The following is a 21,538-nucleotide window of genomic DNA, read 5'->3' as shown; positions in this document are numbered from 1 at the left end:
AAATTATACATTTTTCTTTTATTCTTTTATGCCATATATCGAAGGTGTATTATCATTAGTAATATGCATTGCAAAGGATTACATTTAGACAACTTTAAAAGCGATTTTCTCAATATTTAGATTATTATTACCCTCAGATTCCAGATTTTCAAATAGTTATATCTCAGCCAAATATTGAGATATCCTAACAAACCATACCACATTGGAAAGCTCATTTATTCAGTTTACAGATTATGTGGAACTATATTATATTATTGGTTTTGTGATCCACTGTCACATTTGCCTGATGACTGTTGGCATTTACGAGAGACCAAAACATGTTATAAAGCGCGTTCACGTTTTATAACCTTCTACGTCTATTTTGAGGAATTGGTTTGAGGCGGAAACAAGCAGAGATTGAGCTGGTTATGATCACTCCCCCACCCAGAGGTGTCACATGGCTAACTATGGCAAAAGCTGCTCCTGTTACTGCTCTCCGGAAAGCGCTTTAATGTTTGTTTACTTCTAAACAACGACATAAATTAACTTATATATTAAAAAAAAGAGCAAAAGATTATTCGTTTGAATTCGTCAGCGAACCCCGGCAAGTTCATTTATACGTGTATTCTTCTGAATTGACAAGTAAGTTTTCATGACATTGCGTTTGTCATGGTCTGTGTAGTGCGTCAGGCATGTCATTTTTAAATCGGTGTGAACTTGATAATTTAATGCTTGTGGTTTTGAAGTAGGCGTACTTGTTATCTTTTAATGCGGCAATAGATCACAGTTTACTGGAAATGAGTAGTAAAACTAGACCTCCTGCACTGGACCAGGACAGCTATTTTGACAGCACTGTAAAGATGCCGGTTTCAGGGGTGTTAAGTAAGTGAGTGAAACGTTTTCTTAAGTATTAATGTGTGTAATTAGTATTTCAGAACTTTTTATTGTAGTTTCAAGATTAAATACATCAACACTTTTTTTTTATTGATAGCAATTTTGGACTTCCAGTGTTCCAAATACATAATTTATCATCACTTAAATCTTAAAAAAAAAGAAGATTAAGTCTTTCAAATGGACCTCTTACCATTTCTATTTAAATTCGAATTAAAACCAATTTGTCCTGTGAAGAGATTTGTTGACAAACACTTAAAATTTTATTGGTAAAAAAACTGACAAACTTAACTTTAATGTAAAGATGATATCTAGAACTATAATTTATATAACCAGATCCTGCTGAATCAGTGGAAATTAACATTTAATGTAACAGGTCATAGGTTTCATCCTTGGTGGTAACAGCCTTAACTAAAGACATTATGAAAATCATAATTAAATGTGGAAATGTTTTGACAGTTCCTTAATTAAAGTATAATTTCACAATCCTTTTTACACCCCTGTTCGGTGAATTTGATACTTTTTACCACCATGATTAGTTCCCCAGACTTGGTGGGTTTCACTAAAGAAACAGAATTCAGTGAAATAGTCATAGACCCATCAGTACTTCCAGAGGAACTGTCGGTTCCTTTGTATCCCTACAATGGGGACACCACCCCATGGTCCAAGATGTCTGGAGCTAATTTTACGAAGGACTTTATCCTTTTATCAGAGTTTTCAGAGCAAGTTGGTCCCCAGCCTTTGCTTACAGTTCCCCCTGAAACCAAGGCTTGTGGGACATTTGATTTGAACCACTTCTCCCTTCGGATCATGTCAGTGGACTATCAGACCTCGCTCACCGGCCCGGCAGGTTGTGGCTCTTTGAAACTAAACTTTGTAGAAGACTCAAAGGTAGTTTTAGGAGATTCTAGAGAAGGAGTGTTTGCTTATGTCCACCACCTTACACTTTACGACCTGGAGGCTCGAGGGTTTGTGCGACCTCTCTGCCTTGCCTATGTGTCATCTGATGAGAATAAAATTATACAGCAATTCCAGCAGCTTGCCGCAGAGTTCTCCAAAGTCTCTGAATGTCTGAAAACAGGGAACAGGAAGAACTTCGCAACGGAACTGGAGATAAAACTGAGAGATTTGGAGTATACAAGAGTCGTGTTACTTGGAGAAATAGAAAGAGAGTCAAATAATGCATCTGTAATGTGTGCCAATGAAAGGGAATGCACGTTAAATGGTATACCTACATTAGATGTGAAACTGAAAGAGAAATCACTATCTCACAAAGATGAAATCAAATTACAAGGGAAAGGCACATGTGAAATTTCAAGAAAGGCAGAAGTAGAGTGTGAAAAAGGGAATAGGTCTTGTATAACTTATGACAGAGATGAACAGTTTGGAGGAAGAAGGAAGAACAAGCAGGATAAAGGATCTTGCCCAACACCATTGCCCAACAAAGTTGATGAACTGGCCAATGTAGAAAAATCAATTCAAGAATACAAAAGCCTTCTAAAACAGGTCACTTGCTTCCGAACTAGGAAGCTTAGAGACTCTGAATATTCTCCTTATGAACCCGAAGACCTTCCTCATTCTTTTGAGTTTGACCTGGATGATTTAAGGCATGCTGGGCCAGTGCTAGAATGTAATATTTTACCTTGCACGGACATACCCTCACATTCTCTGAAGCCAATTAACAACATTTCATCTTGTCGATTTGACAAGCGTCTGAAAACTCTCGAAGAGTTGTGTGATTGCTACTTCCACCAACAAGCTCTACAGCAACTCATCTCCATTGAAAAGTCATTCAGAGGAGACGCCTGCCATCTCTACTCACAGCAACTTTGCCATGATCTTCTCTGCAACCTCCAATCTACCAATTTCTTATTTGAGGATTCATGTGACTTGGAAGAGGAAGTGGGGTTGCAGATTGGAATAGCTGGTCAGAATTCAGTCCGACAACCCTTGTTTCTTCCTGCACCATCAATTTTTAGTGAACCTGTCAGTCTTGAGTCATATGTCTCCTGTGTTGAAATGGTGCCAATCAAACTAGAGCTGGGTGGATCTAGCCAATCTCCGGCTGTACCCAGCTCTGTAAATACCCCAGCCAAGGATAACCGACCCCCAAAATCCTATGGAGTAGAGACTGAAATGGAAAATGGGGGTGTAGTTTCAGCTTCAGATTGCCAAGAAAATGTGGAAATGTGTGTTTCAGCTTTGATGAAGACCAGTATTAGTAGTGGAGATAGTATTGAGGTCTTAGGGACAGAGAAGTCCTTCAGATCCCAGGGTTCAAATATACTAATGGAAACAGCACTGCAAAGACCTCCACCTTGGTCCACTACAACCATGCTAGATGGTCTGAGGCAAGGGAGGGTAACTACCATACGGACTTGTAGTGAAGACAGCATTGAGGTGCTCTGCACAACGGAATCAATCCTACCAGAAGACCTGCGTGCTTCATACCCTTGTGCAATTGATGAAGAAAGTCCAGAACAAGAGACTGTTGAGAAAAAAATATCTCACAAACAAGAGGACAAACAAGTTGAGTGTGTTTACGGTGAGGGAAATGAAGTCACTGGAGATCATGGAGGTGCCTGTATGGAGGAGCCGCAATATTTTTATCCTGCGGTCATCTTAACCCCACCTGACTGTCCTATGATTATGACAATTAGTCGGTCAAGCTCCCAAGATGTTTGTCATGCATCCGATTCAATACCTCTCCCTTTGTTAGATGAGCCCTGCCGAATGGTACCCGATGATTTATCAGACTGCTTCAGCTATAGGAGCACCACTGCCTCTACAACCTCCGAATGCACTTTTCCTACTTGTCTTCCAAAGAATAAAAGAGGTGGGACCAGACGGAGACATGGCAGAGTAGGACGAGCAGCGTTGCAGTTTTTGCGACAGTTTCCCTTTGCAGTACATGCAGTTTTTAGCCTTCTGTGTGGCCGAACTTTGGTAGTACTAGGCAGCGAGGAGGCTGCAGTGAGGCGGATGGTTACAGCACTGTCTGTGTACATGCCACATCTGAGTAGATACAGAGACGGCATTCAACCTTGGACTTCAACACCGCTGCAGCTATCGGACCTGCTCAACTGGAAACTTATCGGCTTTAACAGGTAACATCTTTGTATCTTAAACATGTTTGACTTCCTGTTTTCAAATGTAAATCAAATATCTTGATAAGAAATAACATCCATATATTTTGTGGGTAAACAGGAAGGTATCTGGATAAGTCTGACATATGTCACTGTTTCTGGATCAAAACACTTTAAGATTCAAATCAATTCAAGTTTATTTGTATAGCGATTTTCTTGATGTAAAACATTGCAAAGCAGCTAAACAGGAAATTAAAGTTCCTACATTATATATTTAGTAATATCTTATCAGTGGCTACTATCTCAAGTTGATGTCCATATAGCAGAAATGTATGGTAAAAATCAGACAGTTAATGTCATGTCATCAAACAGAGAGTGAACACTATTAACAGCAATGATTGTGTTTCTCGATCAAAATTTGGTAGTTTTGTATGTTGTTTGAGGGTTGTCTTCATCTGAGGTCCTCTGGGGGATTGACAATCTCTTCTCAGATCACAATCAAACCACGAACTGTGCTGACGTAATTTTTTTTGTTGATCTGTACTACTACATAATTACTTTATATCCATAGCTTAAATCTTAGTTGGTCAGGTAGGGATTCATCTTTTCTGAATCATTAAAACATTAGGGTCTGGAAACCGTAGTACACCAACTTTCAGTTTCAGACAAGTCTTAAGCCCAATGCCAGACTAAAATCTAAGACTGATTTTGTGCCTTTATTTTGTTTCCGAATGCACAACAGTAATGTTTTTTTCTTAGGCGAGTTTATAAAAATGTCTGAATTGAGCTATGGCCTAATGCCGCCTTAGTCTAAGCCCTGTCTGTGAAACCAGGCCCAAGATTTTTAGGCCCCGTCTACACGGAGATGCGTTTCTGTTTATACGCACAATTTTTTTTATCGGATAGGTGTTTCATCCACACGCATCCGGCGTTTTCAGAAGGTGAAACCACTATTTATTATCCCAGAGTGGATAAATCTGAAAGTGCTGTCTTTGCATTTTCGTGTGGACTGGGCCATCTGTATATATTTTTTGAAACTATGATGTCATCACCCCACATGTTGACCCAAGTCAGATACCGATACATCATGTAAGAACAACAAAGGTTTGTATAGAGCACGCAAGGTTTATGCGCATGCTCCAAGTCGTCGTCTCTGTGGCAAAATTACAGCGCCACATACTGATCTGGCATGTATATTACATCGTTTTCAGTAGCTTTGACTGGTTTTGTTTGGATGCAGATATTCCTTTATACGACCCCATGTGGACGGGATTTTTTTGTTTTTTTTTTTATGAGGAAAAAAAGATCAGATTAGGTTAAGCTCTGGCTTTGTGTAGTTGTAGCCTTAGAAAAAAAAGCTTTATGCTGATGATACATGGGGCAACTATTTTTTTTTAAACAATGTTGCTAAGGCACTTTTACATTGAGAATGGGTAACACATTTCTGTCTGTCATCAATTGATAGTAACATTGCCCAAAATGGCCCCGTGCATCATCAGCATAAAGGTATAGTTCACCCAAAAACGAAAGCTCCCCCTCACATTGATCCAAACCCTTAAGACCATCGGTCATCTTTGGAGCACAAATTGAAAATAAGTCATTATTTTTGCTTTCTCTGCACACAAAAAGTATCATTGTAACTTCATAACATTACAGTTTTAACAATTTCATTACTACTTTTCTGTGCCTTGAATGTGTCAGTTGCATTGCGGTTTATGAAGGGTAAGAAACGACAATCTTAATTTGTGTTCCAAAGATGAACAAGTCTTACAGGTTTGGAAAGACATGAGGGCGAGTAACTAATGACAATTCTAACTAATAAACACTATCCTGTTAAAGTTGTGCTATGGAGTAGAGGCTTTGATCCAGAACGAAAGGTCAATGTTTCATGACTTATCAAGCAGACCTTTAGGTGCAGGGTTGAGTGCCTCTTGTATGTGGCTTAAACATTCAGTGTTTTCTTCCTCATTCTTTTAGTGAAATTTTAACAACTGTCATTAAGATAAAAACAGCATATATACAGTTAGCCAAGATGAAGTCATCTTGACCATTTGTTTTGTGTATTTACTCAGGATGTGTTGTTATACTTACACAAATATGCCTCACTGCCTGGGCCATCACAGCCGATACCTCAGTATTCTAGATGTGGATCAAAAGACACTGCGCTGCCCAGTCTACAATGGTACCCTTCTCAACCCGCTGGTGGAATCAAGAAACCACTTTAAACGTGGAAACACCTACTTCATGTTTGCTCAAAGTGTGCACAGCAAGCTTGTCACCACAGCATTCCTTTTAACATTTTCGCATGGTTTCCATACACCGAGAAGACCTCGGGAGAGTACATGGACACAATGTTTTCATTCTGAAATTCACAGAGACGATAAGAAAATCCTTAATTATTTATCTGAACTCATCAAGCTGCATTTCATGGATGTTCCACCTAATGTCCTCAGATTCAGCTACACCACAAACTCTGTTTTCAAACTGTGAAAGTGTCATTCACACGAACTAGGCAATGATTTGTGTTCTATAGAGTAGTTTTGCTTAGCTTTTATTGCCTTCAAATGAAAATTTGCTTTTGCCCAGCAATAACAGTATATTTACATTATCCGCATGCTATATTGTTCTGCTGTGGAATAGAACTTTGTATTTAACATCCACCAGATATTGATCATAGGTCTGTAAAGGCACATAATATTGCAAAATACTGGTTAATTCCTAAACGAAGGAAAACAAAAGCCTGGAAAAAGGGAGAAAAAAAATCGTATAATCTATGAAAACATTAAATCCCTCTGTATGTACATTAAAAGAATTAGTTTTTAAAACAGGATGTTGGTCACTTATTTTCCTCGCTGTTGGATAAGATGCAGGATTTTACGTTTTTCTGGAGTAAGTTTGGCCACCTGCAAGAGAGAGAAGAGCAGCTCACCTTTAAAACACAAGTTAAGATTTAGCCAAATATATTTTTGAAAGTTTGCATTACACCATGACATGAATTAATAGAAAATATTCTTACGTTGCACTCAAGATACAGTTTTAAGCTCAGCTGCCAGGGGATGTGCGATCTAAAAAAATCAAATGCAGTACATTTGCAAATTGCACGACAGATTCATTTTCATATAACATGTACTATTGCTAAACTGCTTTATAGTGGCAATCCAGTTATCCCTCTGGATAAATGTAAATCAGGTATATCTAAAACATCCAAACCAATTTAACATTAGAAACTGCCTCGTCACTGTCACCCCCTCTTTTTGAACATAGGTGTTAAAGAACACTATTCTAACTTAAATTGTTTTAATTCTTAAACGTTTTTGAATACAAACCTAAGGTTGGTCTCTTTTTAAATAAGACAATCTGCAGATTATTGCAGAAGTTACTTTTTAATTTTAAAGTTTTTATTTATGGTTAAGAAAATGTACTGTACTTTTTATTTTATATTTTATAACATATATTAATCCAAAATTGCTATACAATTAAAGCCATATGTCTTAAGTATTTTCCAAATTACGTTGATTTAAAAAAAAAAAAATTCAAAATTCCTATGCAATTTTGTTTAGGTGTTATACTACAAAAAGCCACCAGGTGCCACTCAAACACCATTGAATACTTTTGATGCATTATTCCATCACAAATGTATTAATTTCGCTCTCAAAATTAAGTCTATGACAAAATAAGAAGCCACAAAATATGCAATCTTGAAATTTCCAACGTTATGTATTTTGTCAATATTATGAAAAGTTTTAATTCTAAAAGTCCGTAATATATTTGGATTATGACACCTCCCACTAAGAGGGATGAGTCCACTAAAAGATTTTAAAGAACGATTTTTATGGTAACGCAGTGTCCGATTTCAAAATGATTTTCACAGGAAGAACTGGGAGGTTTCAAATGATATATAAATTATGACGGTTTCTAGCGATGGGGAAAAAGCAAGGAAATAAGTTTTTTGTGACAAAAGTCAGAAGACCTGTTATATGTGTTTGGAGGTGCACTCTTGTCATTAATCTATTACTGTTCCTACACAATTTGTAGCAACCGTTTAACAATAAACAGGATTTTTTTGTAACATTTTGAAGTAAACTTAGGTGCCCCATATACGGGACAGTGACAGTTAAGGGTTAACATTCATGCATCTATAACACTCTTTGCTTAAGTATGTTCGAGATATCTAGATTATGTAATCGAGCATGAATTAGATGAGCTAGGACTATACTATAGTGATGGACTGCTGCTTCTTACTCATTCCAAGTGGCAAGCAAGCTATTGATGGGATAGGTGTTATGGTCCAGGACTATGCTGTTTTCCCAAAAGTACATGCAGAGGAAGTACGCAACCAGGGAATGTTCGGATTCAATCCACTTTCTGAAACACATATAGAGGATGTTCATGCTTAACATGAAGTTTTTGTTTTGGTTAATGTGTGCCAGCACACACCCTTACCTCTGTAGGAGCTGGTATCGCTCATCAGACAGTTCCTCCAGAAGACCACAAAGGAGGTAGTGCAGCACATCTGGCCTCACCAGAAGACTGAAGAAGAACCAACGGAGTGCCCAAAGGTTGAACTGAAGGCAAACGTATAAATAATTACACAAAAGAGCCTGCACATAACCAGGACTACTGAATTGTACATGTGATGATACAATACTAACACTTCAGAATTTCTTATTTTTGTTTCTAGCTGTAAACAGAAAGTTTGAACTTGCTCATGTTGACTGAAAACTAGAGAAAATAAGCACCCTGAAAGCCATGATGACGCTGAGGATGGGCTTGAGCTGTGAGTGGAATATACGCAGTACCAAAGCCTGAGTGGCCAACAGCAGTCTAGCCTGGTCAGGATAACCCTAGTGAGAGGAGAGGAAATCAACATTACATGCTACACCAATAACCAAACACTATGAATAACATCTAACCAAGCATTATTTAAACTATTTCAGGCATATTCAGAATCAAAAGCATGGGTAAAAATTAAATTAAAATCAAAACAAATCAAATAAACACGGTCACTGCCAGATTTACTGACACACTCTATAAACTTGAACAAATCAGCCTGTAAAAAATAAACCTGCATTGGTTACCCTTTTGATGTTTTTTGGGTTCATATGAGAGACACACCGTGTATATAACTTTTTTTAATAAAAGAATATATAAAAATTACACAAGGTTTGCATGTTCTGAAATGGAGGCATATTCTCTCGATGTTGACATTTTTCATATGAAATAAACATTCAAGAAATAAAAACAGCTTGAACCAAAACAATCCTATTTTGTATTTTTATATTAAAATTTGTATTTGTTCAATTAATTAATACAAAATATTTTTTTCAATTTTTGTTCCAAAATAACTAAAGAGAACATTGTAATATAAAATGAAACCTGACAAAGACAATTATTATGGGCATCAGACACCCTGCTTTATATTTATGGATCTTACACACTTTTACTAAAAACTTTCCGTGACTTTTGAGACTATTTTCATGACCTAAATATTCCATTATTTTACAAGAAGAATAAAAAAAATCTGTCAAATTATCAAATGTTAACTTAAATTAATGTCTATTAATTCTACTTGTTTGCTTTCTATTCATTTTGTAGAAGCTGCGATTGTGCCAGACACTACTCCACGCAGAGAACATGTCACGTCACTGAATACTGTTAATTGCATGTTACACTCAGGACCTGAATTCAGTTTTGGAAACGGTTTCAGATTTATACGCACCCTTTGAATGCGACTAAGAGCACAGAAACCTGCCCCAGGAGTGCCAAAGTACCGAATGGTTTAAAAATGTGCAAATATTTTTTTTTTGTGGCGCAAGTGACAATTGTACACTGTAGTGAAACTGTTTAGCATCTAACCTACTGTACATGCTAAAATGCATAAATGTTTGCGATATATGCGCAATCCTGCTCCAAAATCCAGAACCTGATTAAATTATATCATACACGGATTTGTGAAATAGATATCCACGACTTTTCCAGGTTTGTTTATTTTTCCTAAATCTTTTATAATTCCATGACTTTGCCAGGTTTTTCATGACTGTATGAACCTTGGTTATTGTCCTTTCCCTCATAAATATTGGTCATAAAAATAAAAAAATAGCAAAGATTGAATTCATTAAAACTCACACGCTCAAATGTTTTGGGGATTTGTATACGGGAAGTTGTTGTCAACTCCTCAAGAATTGCACTTGCAGCCTCTCTGGTCACCTGAGCAGAAACAAACTACTATCAGTCTCCATCATAACATCTCAGGATGTTTTCCAGTCCTCTCCCCATCCAGACAGACACTAAATAAACATTTCTCTCACCGTTTGATAGGTGACGTCAGGCTCGGCATAGAATGCACCAATAGGAACACCATCTGGAGTAGTAAAACTGGAACTGACAACACTGAGCAGATACACCCACGTTTCTGGCTAAAAACAGAGACATGCATTACAAAAGAAGCCAGACCTTGAAAAGTCACTGACAGCACACTCTAGTCACAAGTGTGTGAACTGTTTAATGATGTATCACAATGACCTGAGCTGTGTGCTGGACATTCAGTATGCAAGAGAAAAAAAGCTACATACACAAATTGACAAAAATTTATGTTTCAGTTAACAAACTCAAAAAACATGTTGGTGGCCAGCAATCAACATAAATAAAATGGTAATGTAAAATTATTGAATTCAGATGTGACTCAAGTCAACTTAGCTTTTGTACATGAAATATTAAAGCTGCAGTAGGTAACTTTTGTAAATATATATTTTTTACATATTTGTTAAACCTGTCATTATGTCCTGACAGTAGAATATGAGACGGATAATCTGTGAAAAAAAAAAAAAAAAAAAAAAAAAAAAAAAAAAACAAGCACCTCTGGCTCCTCCCAGTGGTCCTATAACCATTTGCAGTTACCGTCCGCTCCCGGTAAGAAATCAACCAATCAGAGCTGCGGTCCGTAACTTTGTTTGTGTTCAAAATGTAGAAAAATGTAAGTACACCATGAATCCATTTTCCAAACCGTGTTTTTAGCTTGTCCTGAATCACTAGGGTACACCTATAATAAGTGTTTATATTCGGACTATTTTAGATTGCTTCGGGGGTACCGCGGCGGAGTAACCCAGTACCTTTGTGATTCTTCATAGACATAAACAGAGAGAAGTAGATCCGGCTACAATGTTCTTCCGCAAGACGCAAGCAGTTCTGTTTATTAACCGCTAGAGCGTCAAAAGTTCCCTACTGCAGCTTTAAGTTAACAAAAAATAACATTATATACCATTTTACCTACATCAGCAAAAACAATGCTGTTACAGTCCAGAACCCTCAGTGCAAACTTCAGTACCTCCATCATCTTGAATGAATTTGAACCTTCAATAAAAGTACAGAAACAAATCACACAGTAAGCATTACATTTGAAAATCACCACTAATTTAAAACAAAAAATGTATTCATCTCAAATTAACGTGATCAGTGACTGTCAAGCTGCAAATCAGCAGTGTTTTCAATCCTGTTCTTCCAGCACTCACTACTGATCTGAGAAATGAGTGTGCAGATGTACAGCTAAATTTTCCTCACCATATAGGAAAAAAGTTAAATACATGAATTGGATTCTATTCATGTGAAACAGCATTTCTGTATTAAATGTCCATGTTTTTCCTTCTATGGGTTTATATTAAACAAAAATGGCATACCTTTTAAGTTTCTCTTGCTTTCTTACTTTGTAAATAAAAGCCCTACAATATTAAGAGATTCAAATATATCAATACCTATTTGTTAGCAGAGGGTAAAATGTCACATTTGTACCTAAATTAGTCATGATTCCTCAGCAAACCAGTTGGAAACACCTGCTACTAAACTGTATTATGAGTTGTCAGTGTTTCTTACATTTTTATAATGACTATTAGCAACACAATGATGATTAGCTCATATGATTTGAACCTTCTGGCCAGAATCAGACTTTAATTCTGTGTATGTTTCTGACAAGAGGATAAGAGTGTTGTTAATTCTCTACCTTCGATCGGTGTCCACTTAGTGCTCTGTAAAGGATCAGGTATGATCATATGGCCGTTTCCTGCATCAAATTCATGTGTTACATCAGGGGCGAGGCCTGATGAGAGAATTCTGAGATAAGCTCTGAACTGTTGAGGTGTGAGACGGGAAGCAAGGCATGTGGCACCAGGCATTAGTGATAGCATGTGGCAGACTGCACCACTGTAGTCACCATCCTAAACACACAAATAGAACACTCAAAAAGGCATTTTTACCATCACTTTCATTAACTTACATTAACTATTATATGCAATAAACTTTATTATAGTCCATTAATTGATTATATGCAAACATTAAGTATAATTTAAACAAGTGTTTTTAACCTGGGGACCACAACCCACTTCATGTTTATATATATATAAAAAAAAAAAAAAAAAAAAAAAAAGTAATAAAGATTTATGGGCCAGATTTACTCAACAGGGCAAATTAGCGTTAGAGCGTAATTCCATTAAAGCACTGATGGGAGGGGAATATTCTGTGGGTTGTCTACTGTCAAGGTGCACATTAAAGAAAACAGACATAACATCTCATTTCCATAATGACCAGCGCCATCTACCAAGAGCTGTGCAAATTACCTTCTGCTTTAAAAAATGCTTTTTTGGGTTGATAAATTATGCCACAAATACCAGTGAATTGACAAGCGCAAATCTTAGTAAATCATGTTGCATCAATCATTTAATTACTCTTCTCCCATAAATGTATGCATCAAAAATGAAACTACTACAAACGCATATTCAATATGGAGAGTTGCAAAAAAAAGTATTCACAGCTTTGCAGTGCTAATTTCCTACTGTGTGCCTTTAGTAAATCCTGACAGTAGTTTAATGCGAAGGAGGGTTTGTACTGGCACAATATTTTAGGAAACTCAATTACATCACAAATGGATTGAATCTGTGCTTTAAGAATAAGAGTCCAAACAGCTAATAAAAATCTACAAGTAATCCTTTCCAATCCATTAATAAACGGTCTTGCAAAATAAAAAGCTGCACGTTTCTAAGAATCAATCAAGATGTTTTAACTTTAAACCATCACTTCAAGTCCACAATCACCCTCCAGTGAAAGAGTCTATATCCTGTTTGCTTTGGACTGTTTCTTCCCTTGTAAATAATGCTTGATCTATGCATATTTCTCTCCTGATTCAGACGAAATGGTTTTATTACAGTTTTACACTTAATATGAAGATCATTGATGTGCTGGTCTGATGTGGATTACTTGTGGATTGTTGTGATGTTTTTATCAGCTGTTTGCACTGCTAAATATCTATAAATAATAAGTTCTAATGGGAAAAAAAAAACATCTACATCTTGGATTGCACAAAGGGTGAGTAAATAAATTTTTAGGTAACCTATTTTTTAAATGGCTGAAGAGGAGTGTAGAATTGTGAAAATGCAATGTATTAATGTAAAAAGCAATGTGGGAAAGGGCTTTATTTCAATTTACCTTGCACAGGTAGAGGGGAACCAAGTCTTTCATTCTCTGCAGCCTAAATCCCAAAAAGACAGAAATACAATGAAAGATTGGACCATAAATAGTAATAATAATAATCTGAGTATATAACTCAAAGTATATTCATGACATGCAGCTGTAACTCACGTGGGATTATTGATGCTTTTGACAACTTTGAGATAGCGAGCCAACTCACGGTACCTAACACACATTTAGATAATACTTTTAAGGGTAATTTTAGTAATAAATAAAAAGTAAAGTGTTGATTATAATTTTATTGTTTGAGTTGCCAAGGGCTCCAGCAATGACACTTACAAAATAACAAAAAAATAATTAGTCCACACAGAATCTCCAAACTATTTTTCTGTGGTGTTTACAAGGGAAAATCTCTGGAACACTGCTACATTATTATTGGTCATTGTAATATTACTTTTTATTATTCCTAGTGAATAATAAATTGTTTGAAATATGCACAGAAACCGATATTTGAATTCAACAACTGCTGAGCTTTGGGTATGAAGATTCTTTGCAGGCGTATATAACTTATTGAACATATAATTCAAGTAAACAAATAGCACTTTAAAAGAAAAACAAAGGATTAAAAAGTACACTAAGGAAGAAGCATTACTTGTTTTGCTGTTGAAGTTTACAGACTCTCGCTTGAATCACGACCAGAGGTTCACACAAGACTTGATGCCTTCGACCTTTGCCCTGCCTCACTCCAGTGATGTTTTGACCTTTCATCACAGCAGACAGCAAGGGATCATCCCAAGGTAGCACACACAGACTGCAGCCAAAAAAAGAAAAAATCAATTGCAGGTCACAACTGAACAAATAGTGTATTAGCAAGCAAATACTTTAAACTAGGAAACAACATAAGGGGAGCCAATGATGATTAGAATTTCCTTTTTGGATGAAAAAAATAAAAGGAAATTCTGTTGTGGTGGTACCTTTTTGGCAATGTGCAACTTGAAGGAATATGAAGCTTCTGGTAGAAAGACTCTAGCTGCTTTATAAAAGAGCCAGAAAAATCAAAGCCAACTAAAAGCGTCCACACTTTTGTCATAAATCTGGAAGACAAACACGTTTTAGAAAACGTAAACTCCAAGTAAACTCACAAAATAACTTTTGTTTAAATCATTACCTCCAAAGGAGCATTGACACGGTTGCAGATACAGTTTTAGCAGCATGTATATTTCTGCAAAGAGATATAACACACTAAGAGCTGTAATTCTACATTAAATCATAAAGACGGATCAGAATGTGCAACAGCGTAAATACATTACCCAGGAGCTGTGTGGTTGGCGAAAAGCTTAATAGCCCCTAGCAGCATTACAACACAAGCCTTTGGATTCTCTTTCTTTGCTTCATTTAAAAACATTTTGATATGTTGACTCACAACAGTGTAACTGCAAAATCAAAAAAAGAAAAATTTTAGTATAGCAAGCACTCAGCTTTTATGCAAGGATTACAAAATTTGCTAATTATAATTAGTGTTGTATGGCAAGAAACACTATTGATTAGAGGTACCACAGAGACCAGTCGTTAATCACCTGACCCGTGGACTGCGTGACCTCTTCCTGTGGATTATAATTTTTATTTTCTGGGACTATTAAAATTTTGGTCGACCATGCCTCTTCTAGTCGACTTGCAGTTAGTTGACTATTAGAGGGCAGCCTTAGTTTATATGTGAAACTTGTGTTTTTGACAGTATCAGCACAATCAGATGTGAAATAACAGTCTATTAATCACTTGCTGTCTGACGGGCTTTTTAGTCTGTATGCACCCAGAAAAAGTGCATTTCAGAACAGCACGCAAATGAAATGTTTAATGGGCAAGGCATTAAAGCACATTCAAATAATGTACTTTTGTGACTGCAAAATATGTGCAGTGTCCTATTAATGTAACACTACCACTAAGTTAACATTTGATGTGAATATGTCATGTTGTCCAGCATACTGAGACAGAGGCACCAGAACTACGATATTTCTAAGTCCATTGTGGATACATTTTAAAGATCAAAAATCTTGATATTGCGCACACACACGTTGACTATACTTTGATAAAATCTTACTACCATAATAATTTAAAACATTTATTCCTTAAACCAGTTTCCTCAACTCCACACACATATTTTAAATAAAACTGACAATCTCCAATTTAAGATTTGGTTTATTTCATAATTTTACGATAAATAACTAGCAAAATACAATAGCAACTTTTGAAAATAATATAAAAGGAGGAGCACTCACTCATACTCCAGGACCTTAAAGTGATGTTGATAGCATCCTTTACATCCGATGGTTTGACTCTGTGCATTGCTGTTAATCTTGCGGTGACAGGCGCACCGACAGCTCACTGATTGGTTGGGACTCTCAAACCCCAACAAAAAAGTTGCATACTTCATTGCCAAGCTACCAGCAAATTTCTGCAGTGAAGTTTCTGCCAGATAAACACAAAAATTAGTCAAAGATTTAGGCTGGCAAAGTGACTAGTAGGGGTGTGACATCTCGCAAGATCCAATGTGTCTTACGGTCACCCCTAGTGACTATAAGAGTCAATTCATGAGCATTTGATCGTTTGATTTGAGCAAAACTAGAGTCATATCAAATACACAGAACTGTAAAGGTGTTCAAGGCAACCAGTCAAAATAAAAGTCCATACTGGATAATCACTCAACATTTATTCCATGTTTTAATTTTAATGGTATATTTCATCTGTTTGCCAAACAATTAAAGGAGTTTCATGCCTTCATTTGATAAGAAAAATTGAAATGCACATCACAGAATTTCTGAGGGGAAAAAATGAATAAGGCTACTTTAAGAAAAAAAAAAAGAATAAACTGTTTTATGCATTCAACTAATTAAACTTGTTAAAACATAATTTTGTAACAATAACAATATTAATAATATGGTGACAAAAAAAAAAACCCTAACATTTCATGGGTAGGACCCTATGATTTCCGCAATGCAAAAAAACTCAGTAAATTGCGGAAAATTTTGAATTAATCAAAAGTAGGTCATTGACCTCTAATCGTGATATGGACTAGTACCGGTATCTGTAAATATTAAGCCACAAAAATCGATCCAAATAATAATCCAGCATGCTCTTTAGTCTTTACCAAAAGATTTATCTTATTTTCAATAATTAAAAGAAATGAAATTATTCGTTTATGCCTACATTTGATAACCAGAAAAAGGTAAATACACAACAAAATTTCTGAGGAAAAAAAAAACATTGTAAGGCTACATTAAGAAAAAAAAATTAAGATTAAAAAAAGATTCAATTTCTTATGCATTTAAATAATAATAAAAAAAGTGAAAAATAAATATGGTGAGAAATTTTAATTCCATATAGCCCTAAAAATATAATCTTTGTAACTTCTTAATAAACTGATGTGAAAATTCTTTCATGATTTTAATGAATTGGTTCAAATAAAAATTATAAAAGGAGTCAAGAAAAATTCAAACTGATGTGAAAATGTATACGTTTCATGAGGAATTGAAAAAATGTATATAAAAAAATAATATCTAAAAAAATTAAAAAAAGCGAAAACTGAGAAAAAAATAATTTACAATTTACAATTAATGGATTACATAGGGCCTTAAAACTACCCCTCAGCCTTGCAGAGCCCCCCAGTTTAGGAACCACTGCTTTATTTTTTTTAAATGGATACATTAATCATGTTTATTATACATATTTTTTGTTTTATTAAAGTGGAAATCAGTTTACTAAAAAAAAAAAAAAAATGTACTTGACTGACTGCTTCACTTCCACTTTAAAGGGATATATGGGTTGTAGGGCAGTCTCTTTTGTGAAAAAATCATTTTCAATTTTTAAGACATAATTGTTCATTGAATAGATTGTAAAATCGATTTTCCATGTCTAAAAAAAAAGACGTTTCCTTTTTCAACGTCAGATAACTATTTTCTTTCTAGCTTTTGCAAGGCATACTGCGCTTCGGAATTTATTTTCTTTTTCTGCTTGTTTGTGAGTTTTGTTACATCTATATTTTTTAATTGTTTAATAATTTTAAAATTAATAGTGTACATATTTGGTTAAAATCGATTCCCCATTTTCATTTTCGAAACTTTTTTGGGTTGGTCCAATCGATTGTGCAAACGATTTTCGAACTGAGAGTGACAGCCCTAATGGGATTTATTTTTATGTATACTAATTATAATCTTGTGCAATTACTTGCCTGTAAGCTGAGTTTGTGGCAAAACCTTTTGTAGTGTTTACAAGTTTATATCTGAATAAAATGTATTAAAATAGAAAAAAATATTACAATAAAACAAACAAGGTATTGAAAAAACTTTTTAGCATTTTGTGTTTTCAGTTGAAATACTATTTTTCCCCTATACATTTAATCATTGAGGATTTCTTAAAAAAAAAAAAAAAAAAAAAAAAGTTAATTTTTGTCTCGTCCATTTTATCTGAAAGGGTCTCTTCACACCCCTAGTGACTAGGAAACAATAAATCTGCAGTTAAGTCAAGTGAGAAAATATACCTGCACGTCGTAGGTCTGAATCCATATCCAGTGGGTCAAAGGTGAAGTTCAACTCATGCAGAAATCCCATCAGACTCTTGTCACGGAGGGCTTTCCAGTAGATGCTGTGCTTATGGGCATTACAGTGGCAAATCCCAGGGATGGTCCAGAGCTCACACTATTAAATACAAACACAGAAAATGACTTGGTTTTAGTCTGGTATGTACGCTTTTTTTTTTTTTTGGGGGGGGGGGGGGGGGGGGGGTATACTGAACAGAACACTGCAGTATATTATTTCAATTGTTCTAGTGTATTTTTATTAGAGAATAAGAATGAGTGTAGAATAGCCTGGAAACAGCAAGAATAAAAACAGTAACCAGTGCATTCAGTCAATGCCACTGCATATGCATTATTTCAATTTTCCTGTAGTTACATAGAATCTTTTACATAGACAAGTTTTTTCATGGAATACACATTTGGCTTTTGATAGATGCTTAAATCAAGTGTGTAAAAAAAAAATCTATATTTTTAGTGTATATAAACTCAATATATGATGCTTATGACAGAGGAATTAGTCGAGAAAGACAAAGGTTTCAAGAAGGTCGCTGCCCAAATGAGGTCATGCAGTACATGTAAGGGTTAGATTTTTAAGCCCATTTAAGTCACTCAAATGCAAGGCCTCAGATAACTTAAGCACAGGACATAATCTTACCATTGTGTGGGATGACTAATTTTACAAGTGAATTTCCAGTTTCATTTCAGTAGCTCCGTTATATTAAGTATCTATCAGAGCACAAGGTTGCACCACCAGTCACTTTGTGGTACAACTAAAAATGATATACAGCACTAGCTTACAGCCGGTCACCCTTACAGAGAAAGCAAGATGATAAACTGCATAACAGTTTAAGCTGCAACTGACACTGTCCGAAATTAAATACTTACCTACTTTAAATAGTATGCAAAAAAAAAAAACGTATGCCAAAAGAGAAGCATGCTGGAATTAACACTATAAATAAATCAGTAATCTAAAAGTTTCTTTGTGGATTTATAAAATAGGTCACAAAACGTTCTAATGGTCCCCCAAAAATTGCATACAAGTTTCATCCACTAAAACGGAGTTTAGACTGCATGATTTTAGCCCAGTTTTTGGCTCGCCAACAGGATTTGAGGAATCGCTGACAAATGCCTGAAATCACAGGCAAACGGTGCTCATTCACACAAGTGACAATCACATGGTGTGAATGAGCAAAGACGCAATCTGAGAGAATTGCAGAGGACCGTGAGATATTTGGCATGCTAAATATCTGGAGCTGTTGGCGATTCAAAATTCATTTTGTGTGAAAACTGTTCTGACTGAAAACTACATCAGCAATGACCATAAGCCAATGAGAGACCAAGAAACAGAGCAACGGGGAGTTTACGGAGGACTTATAAACCACAATATCAGCAAGCATGGCTTAGTTTCAGAAAAAGCCTTTCTTCCTGGTCTATTTGGACCCAGGAAATGGAAGAAATTTTTGTAGAAATTTGGCAGGAGCCATTTGAGGTATCTCACGTGAGAACTCCGGTCTTGCACGCATGATATCGCATTGTTACCTTGTCACATCTCACGGGGTGTTTGGTTGTGAAACGTAGTTTGCATGCCAGACTGAGTGGTAGGTGATTCTTCCTATTGTAAAGTCATGCAGTGTGAAACCTTCTGTTGCCGATCCATCGTGCAGTGTGAACACAGCAGCGACTGAATGCTGGCCAAGATAGTCATGCAGTGTCAAAAGAACAGTGAGCCGACCACTTTGAAAATCGTGCAGTCTGAACTCTGATACATAAACCCTAGGTTAGATTTGGGTTAGAAGCCAGTGAACTCACCATGGATGCCAGTTTGTCGCAGATATAGCAGAAGCATTGATCACAGTGCTTTGCATTATCTTGTAGAGGTCCTGAAATGTCCTGCTCTGCTCGACTAGAACAAGCAAGCACACAAAGGCACATAAACACTCACAGACACAACACAAGTCCTCTAAACACAACAGCATCCTCTCTGCTTTACTGACCAGAACGCCAGGGTGCAGTCATATCTTGCGTGTGGAAGCACTGTTGCAGTTTGGGAGTATGTGATGGCTAAGTCTTCATCCAACTCTTCAATGTGTTTAGATATATCTGAGATCAACAAAGAGAAACAGAAGGATTGCAATATTCATATGGTACTGTGATGTACTTTATAGAGGTACTACCAAGATATGAGAAAAAAATATTACCTTAGGTCACAAACACAGTGGTATTTTTTTATAGCATGTAAAAGAGAATATGGTATTGCCATATGAGTCTAACGTTAAGTTAGTTATTTTATTGTAACTTAACTTACATGTTAATGTACACCATTGTGACATTAGTTTTGTTTGTGTCATGTTAAAACACAAATATAACACAGATTACCTGCGTCGTTCCTCTCATTTTCAACGATCAGCACAGAAGAGTCGTTGTGTGTCCCCAAAAAGTCCCCTTCATCATCATCATCATCGCTCAAAATTATTATAGGTATGTTATGCTCCGTCCTACAAAACATGACAGACAACAGAGAAACAACCTCTAATATCAAAATAACTCGACTGGCACTTAGTACGTTTCGTACAAAAACCTTTAAAGTTTAACATGGCTCGAATTATTTTCTTACTAAGTCAAAAAACATACATGTTTGTCGAATGCACCGTCGGTGAACCCGCGCGTTCAAAGTTTGGCGCTTCAGGAGGATCACGTGACTCTGATGAAACCGGAAATGTTGTCAGCGTTGCCAAATTGGGATCGGGATCGACGATTTCCAGCATAAAAGCTCTCCAAAACCCGCCCACTGCAAGACAAATCCACCCAAAACGTTCACTACCAAAATAATGTGATAGTATTAAATTGCCATCATCAGATATCATGCATGACAACGAAATAGTGACAAAATAACATTCAAAAAATGAACCAACGTCCCAGAACAATTCAACAGGAAAACACATCAAATCATGGCAAATAGACGAAAAGACTTTTATGTAAGTTATGCATAGGCGGAGCTTGTGCTGGACAAAGGTAAGAATTAAATTGAAATATAATGTAATGAAAAGTGTCAATGGCGGCACCGAATTAATATCTGCTCAATTTGCCACATTTTTCTTTATACTCGTTTTTACAGCGTTGCGCATTATAACTGTGCACACACGACTGTGTTGAGCTTATGAACGCAATGGCCAATCAGAGGCGATTAGATTAGTCATCGCTTAATCGAGTTCTGTTCAGTTGTGCTCGCTCGCAGAACTGTCACAAATTATACAGCTTCATTATAACGGGACTTATTTAAAGTGGTTTTAAACTCGCTCTAAAAGTCAGTGATAACGTACCTTGATCATGTAAATGTTCTAGCTTGCTGTATATATTCGTTCTTTGAACAACCGCGGACATAAAAGCGTTATAGTTCATAAATTACAATGTTTTTATTAAACTGTGATCACGTTTAATACAAATTCAGTTGAATTAAAACAATTTTATGACATGACACTCATCTGGTTTATGGATTTAAGATGTGCGTAATTTACACTTTTCCTCTGGAGTTTGTTCATCCTGCGCCTAAAGGGCAATA

General features: G+C 36.1%; 2 protein-coding genes across 2 annotated transcripts; one reads left to right on the top strand and one right to left on the bottom strand.

The window, feature by feature from the left end:
* The first annotated feature begins 439 nt into the window (after positions 1–439).
* Positions 440–6,781, top strand: smcr8b (Smith-Magenis syndrome chromosome region, candidate 8b). The gene is made up of 2 exons (XM_026204621.1): positions 440–3,977; positions 6,029–6,781. Exons 1-2 carry the CDS (start codon positions 1,402–1,404, stop codon positions 6,444–6,446), a joined length of 2,994 nt encoding a protein of 997 aa, XP_026060406.1. The 5' UTR covers positions 440–1,401; the 3' UTR covers positions 6,447–6,781.
* LOC113044542 (uncharacterized) lies at positions 6,649–20,759 on the bottom strand. The gene is made up of 21 exons (XM_026204622.1): positions 20,611–20,759; positions 20,356–20,474; positions 19,974–20,079; positions 19,789–19,882; positions 17,944–18,100; positions 15,686–15,875; positions 14,720–14,842; positions 14,578–14,631; positions 14,384–14,503; positions 14,062–14,220; positions 13,581–13,634; positions 13,428–13,470; positions 11,950–12,163; positions 11,227–11,306; positions 10,265–10,372; positions 10,083–10,163; positions 8,696–8,800; positions 8,400–8,521; positions 8,199–8,321; positions 6,973–7,021; positions 6,649–6,859 (listed from the first exon to the last, which is right to left on the bottom strand). Exons 1-21 carry the CDS (start codon positions 20,742–20,744, stop codon positions 6,797–6,799), a joined length of 2,298 nt encoding a protein of 765 aa, XP_026060407.1. The 5' UTR covers positions 20,745–20,759; the 3' UTR covers positions 6,649–6,796.
* Positions 20,760–21,538: the final 779 nt, after the last annotated feature.

This window comes from Carassius auratus, chromosome 26 (assembly GCF_003368295.1).
Source record: "Carassius auratus strain Wakin chromosome 26, ASM336829v1, whole genome shotgun sequence".
Taxonomy (NCBI): Eukaryota; Metazoa; Chordata; class Actinopteri; order Cypriniformes; family Cyprinidae; genus Carassius; species Carassius auratus.
This window is presented reverse-complemented; position numbering and strand designations above follow the sequence as displayed.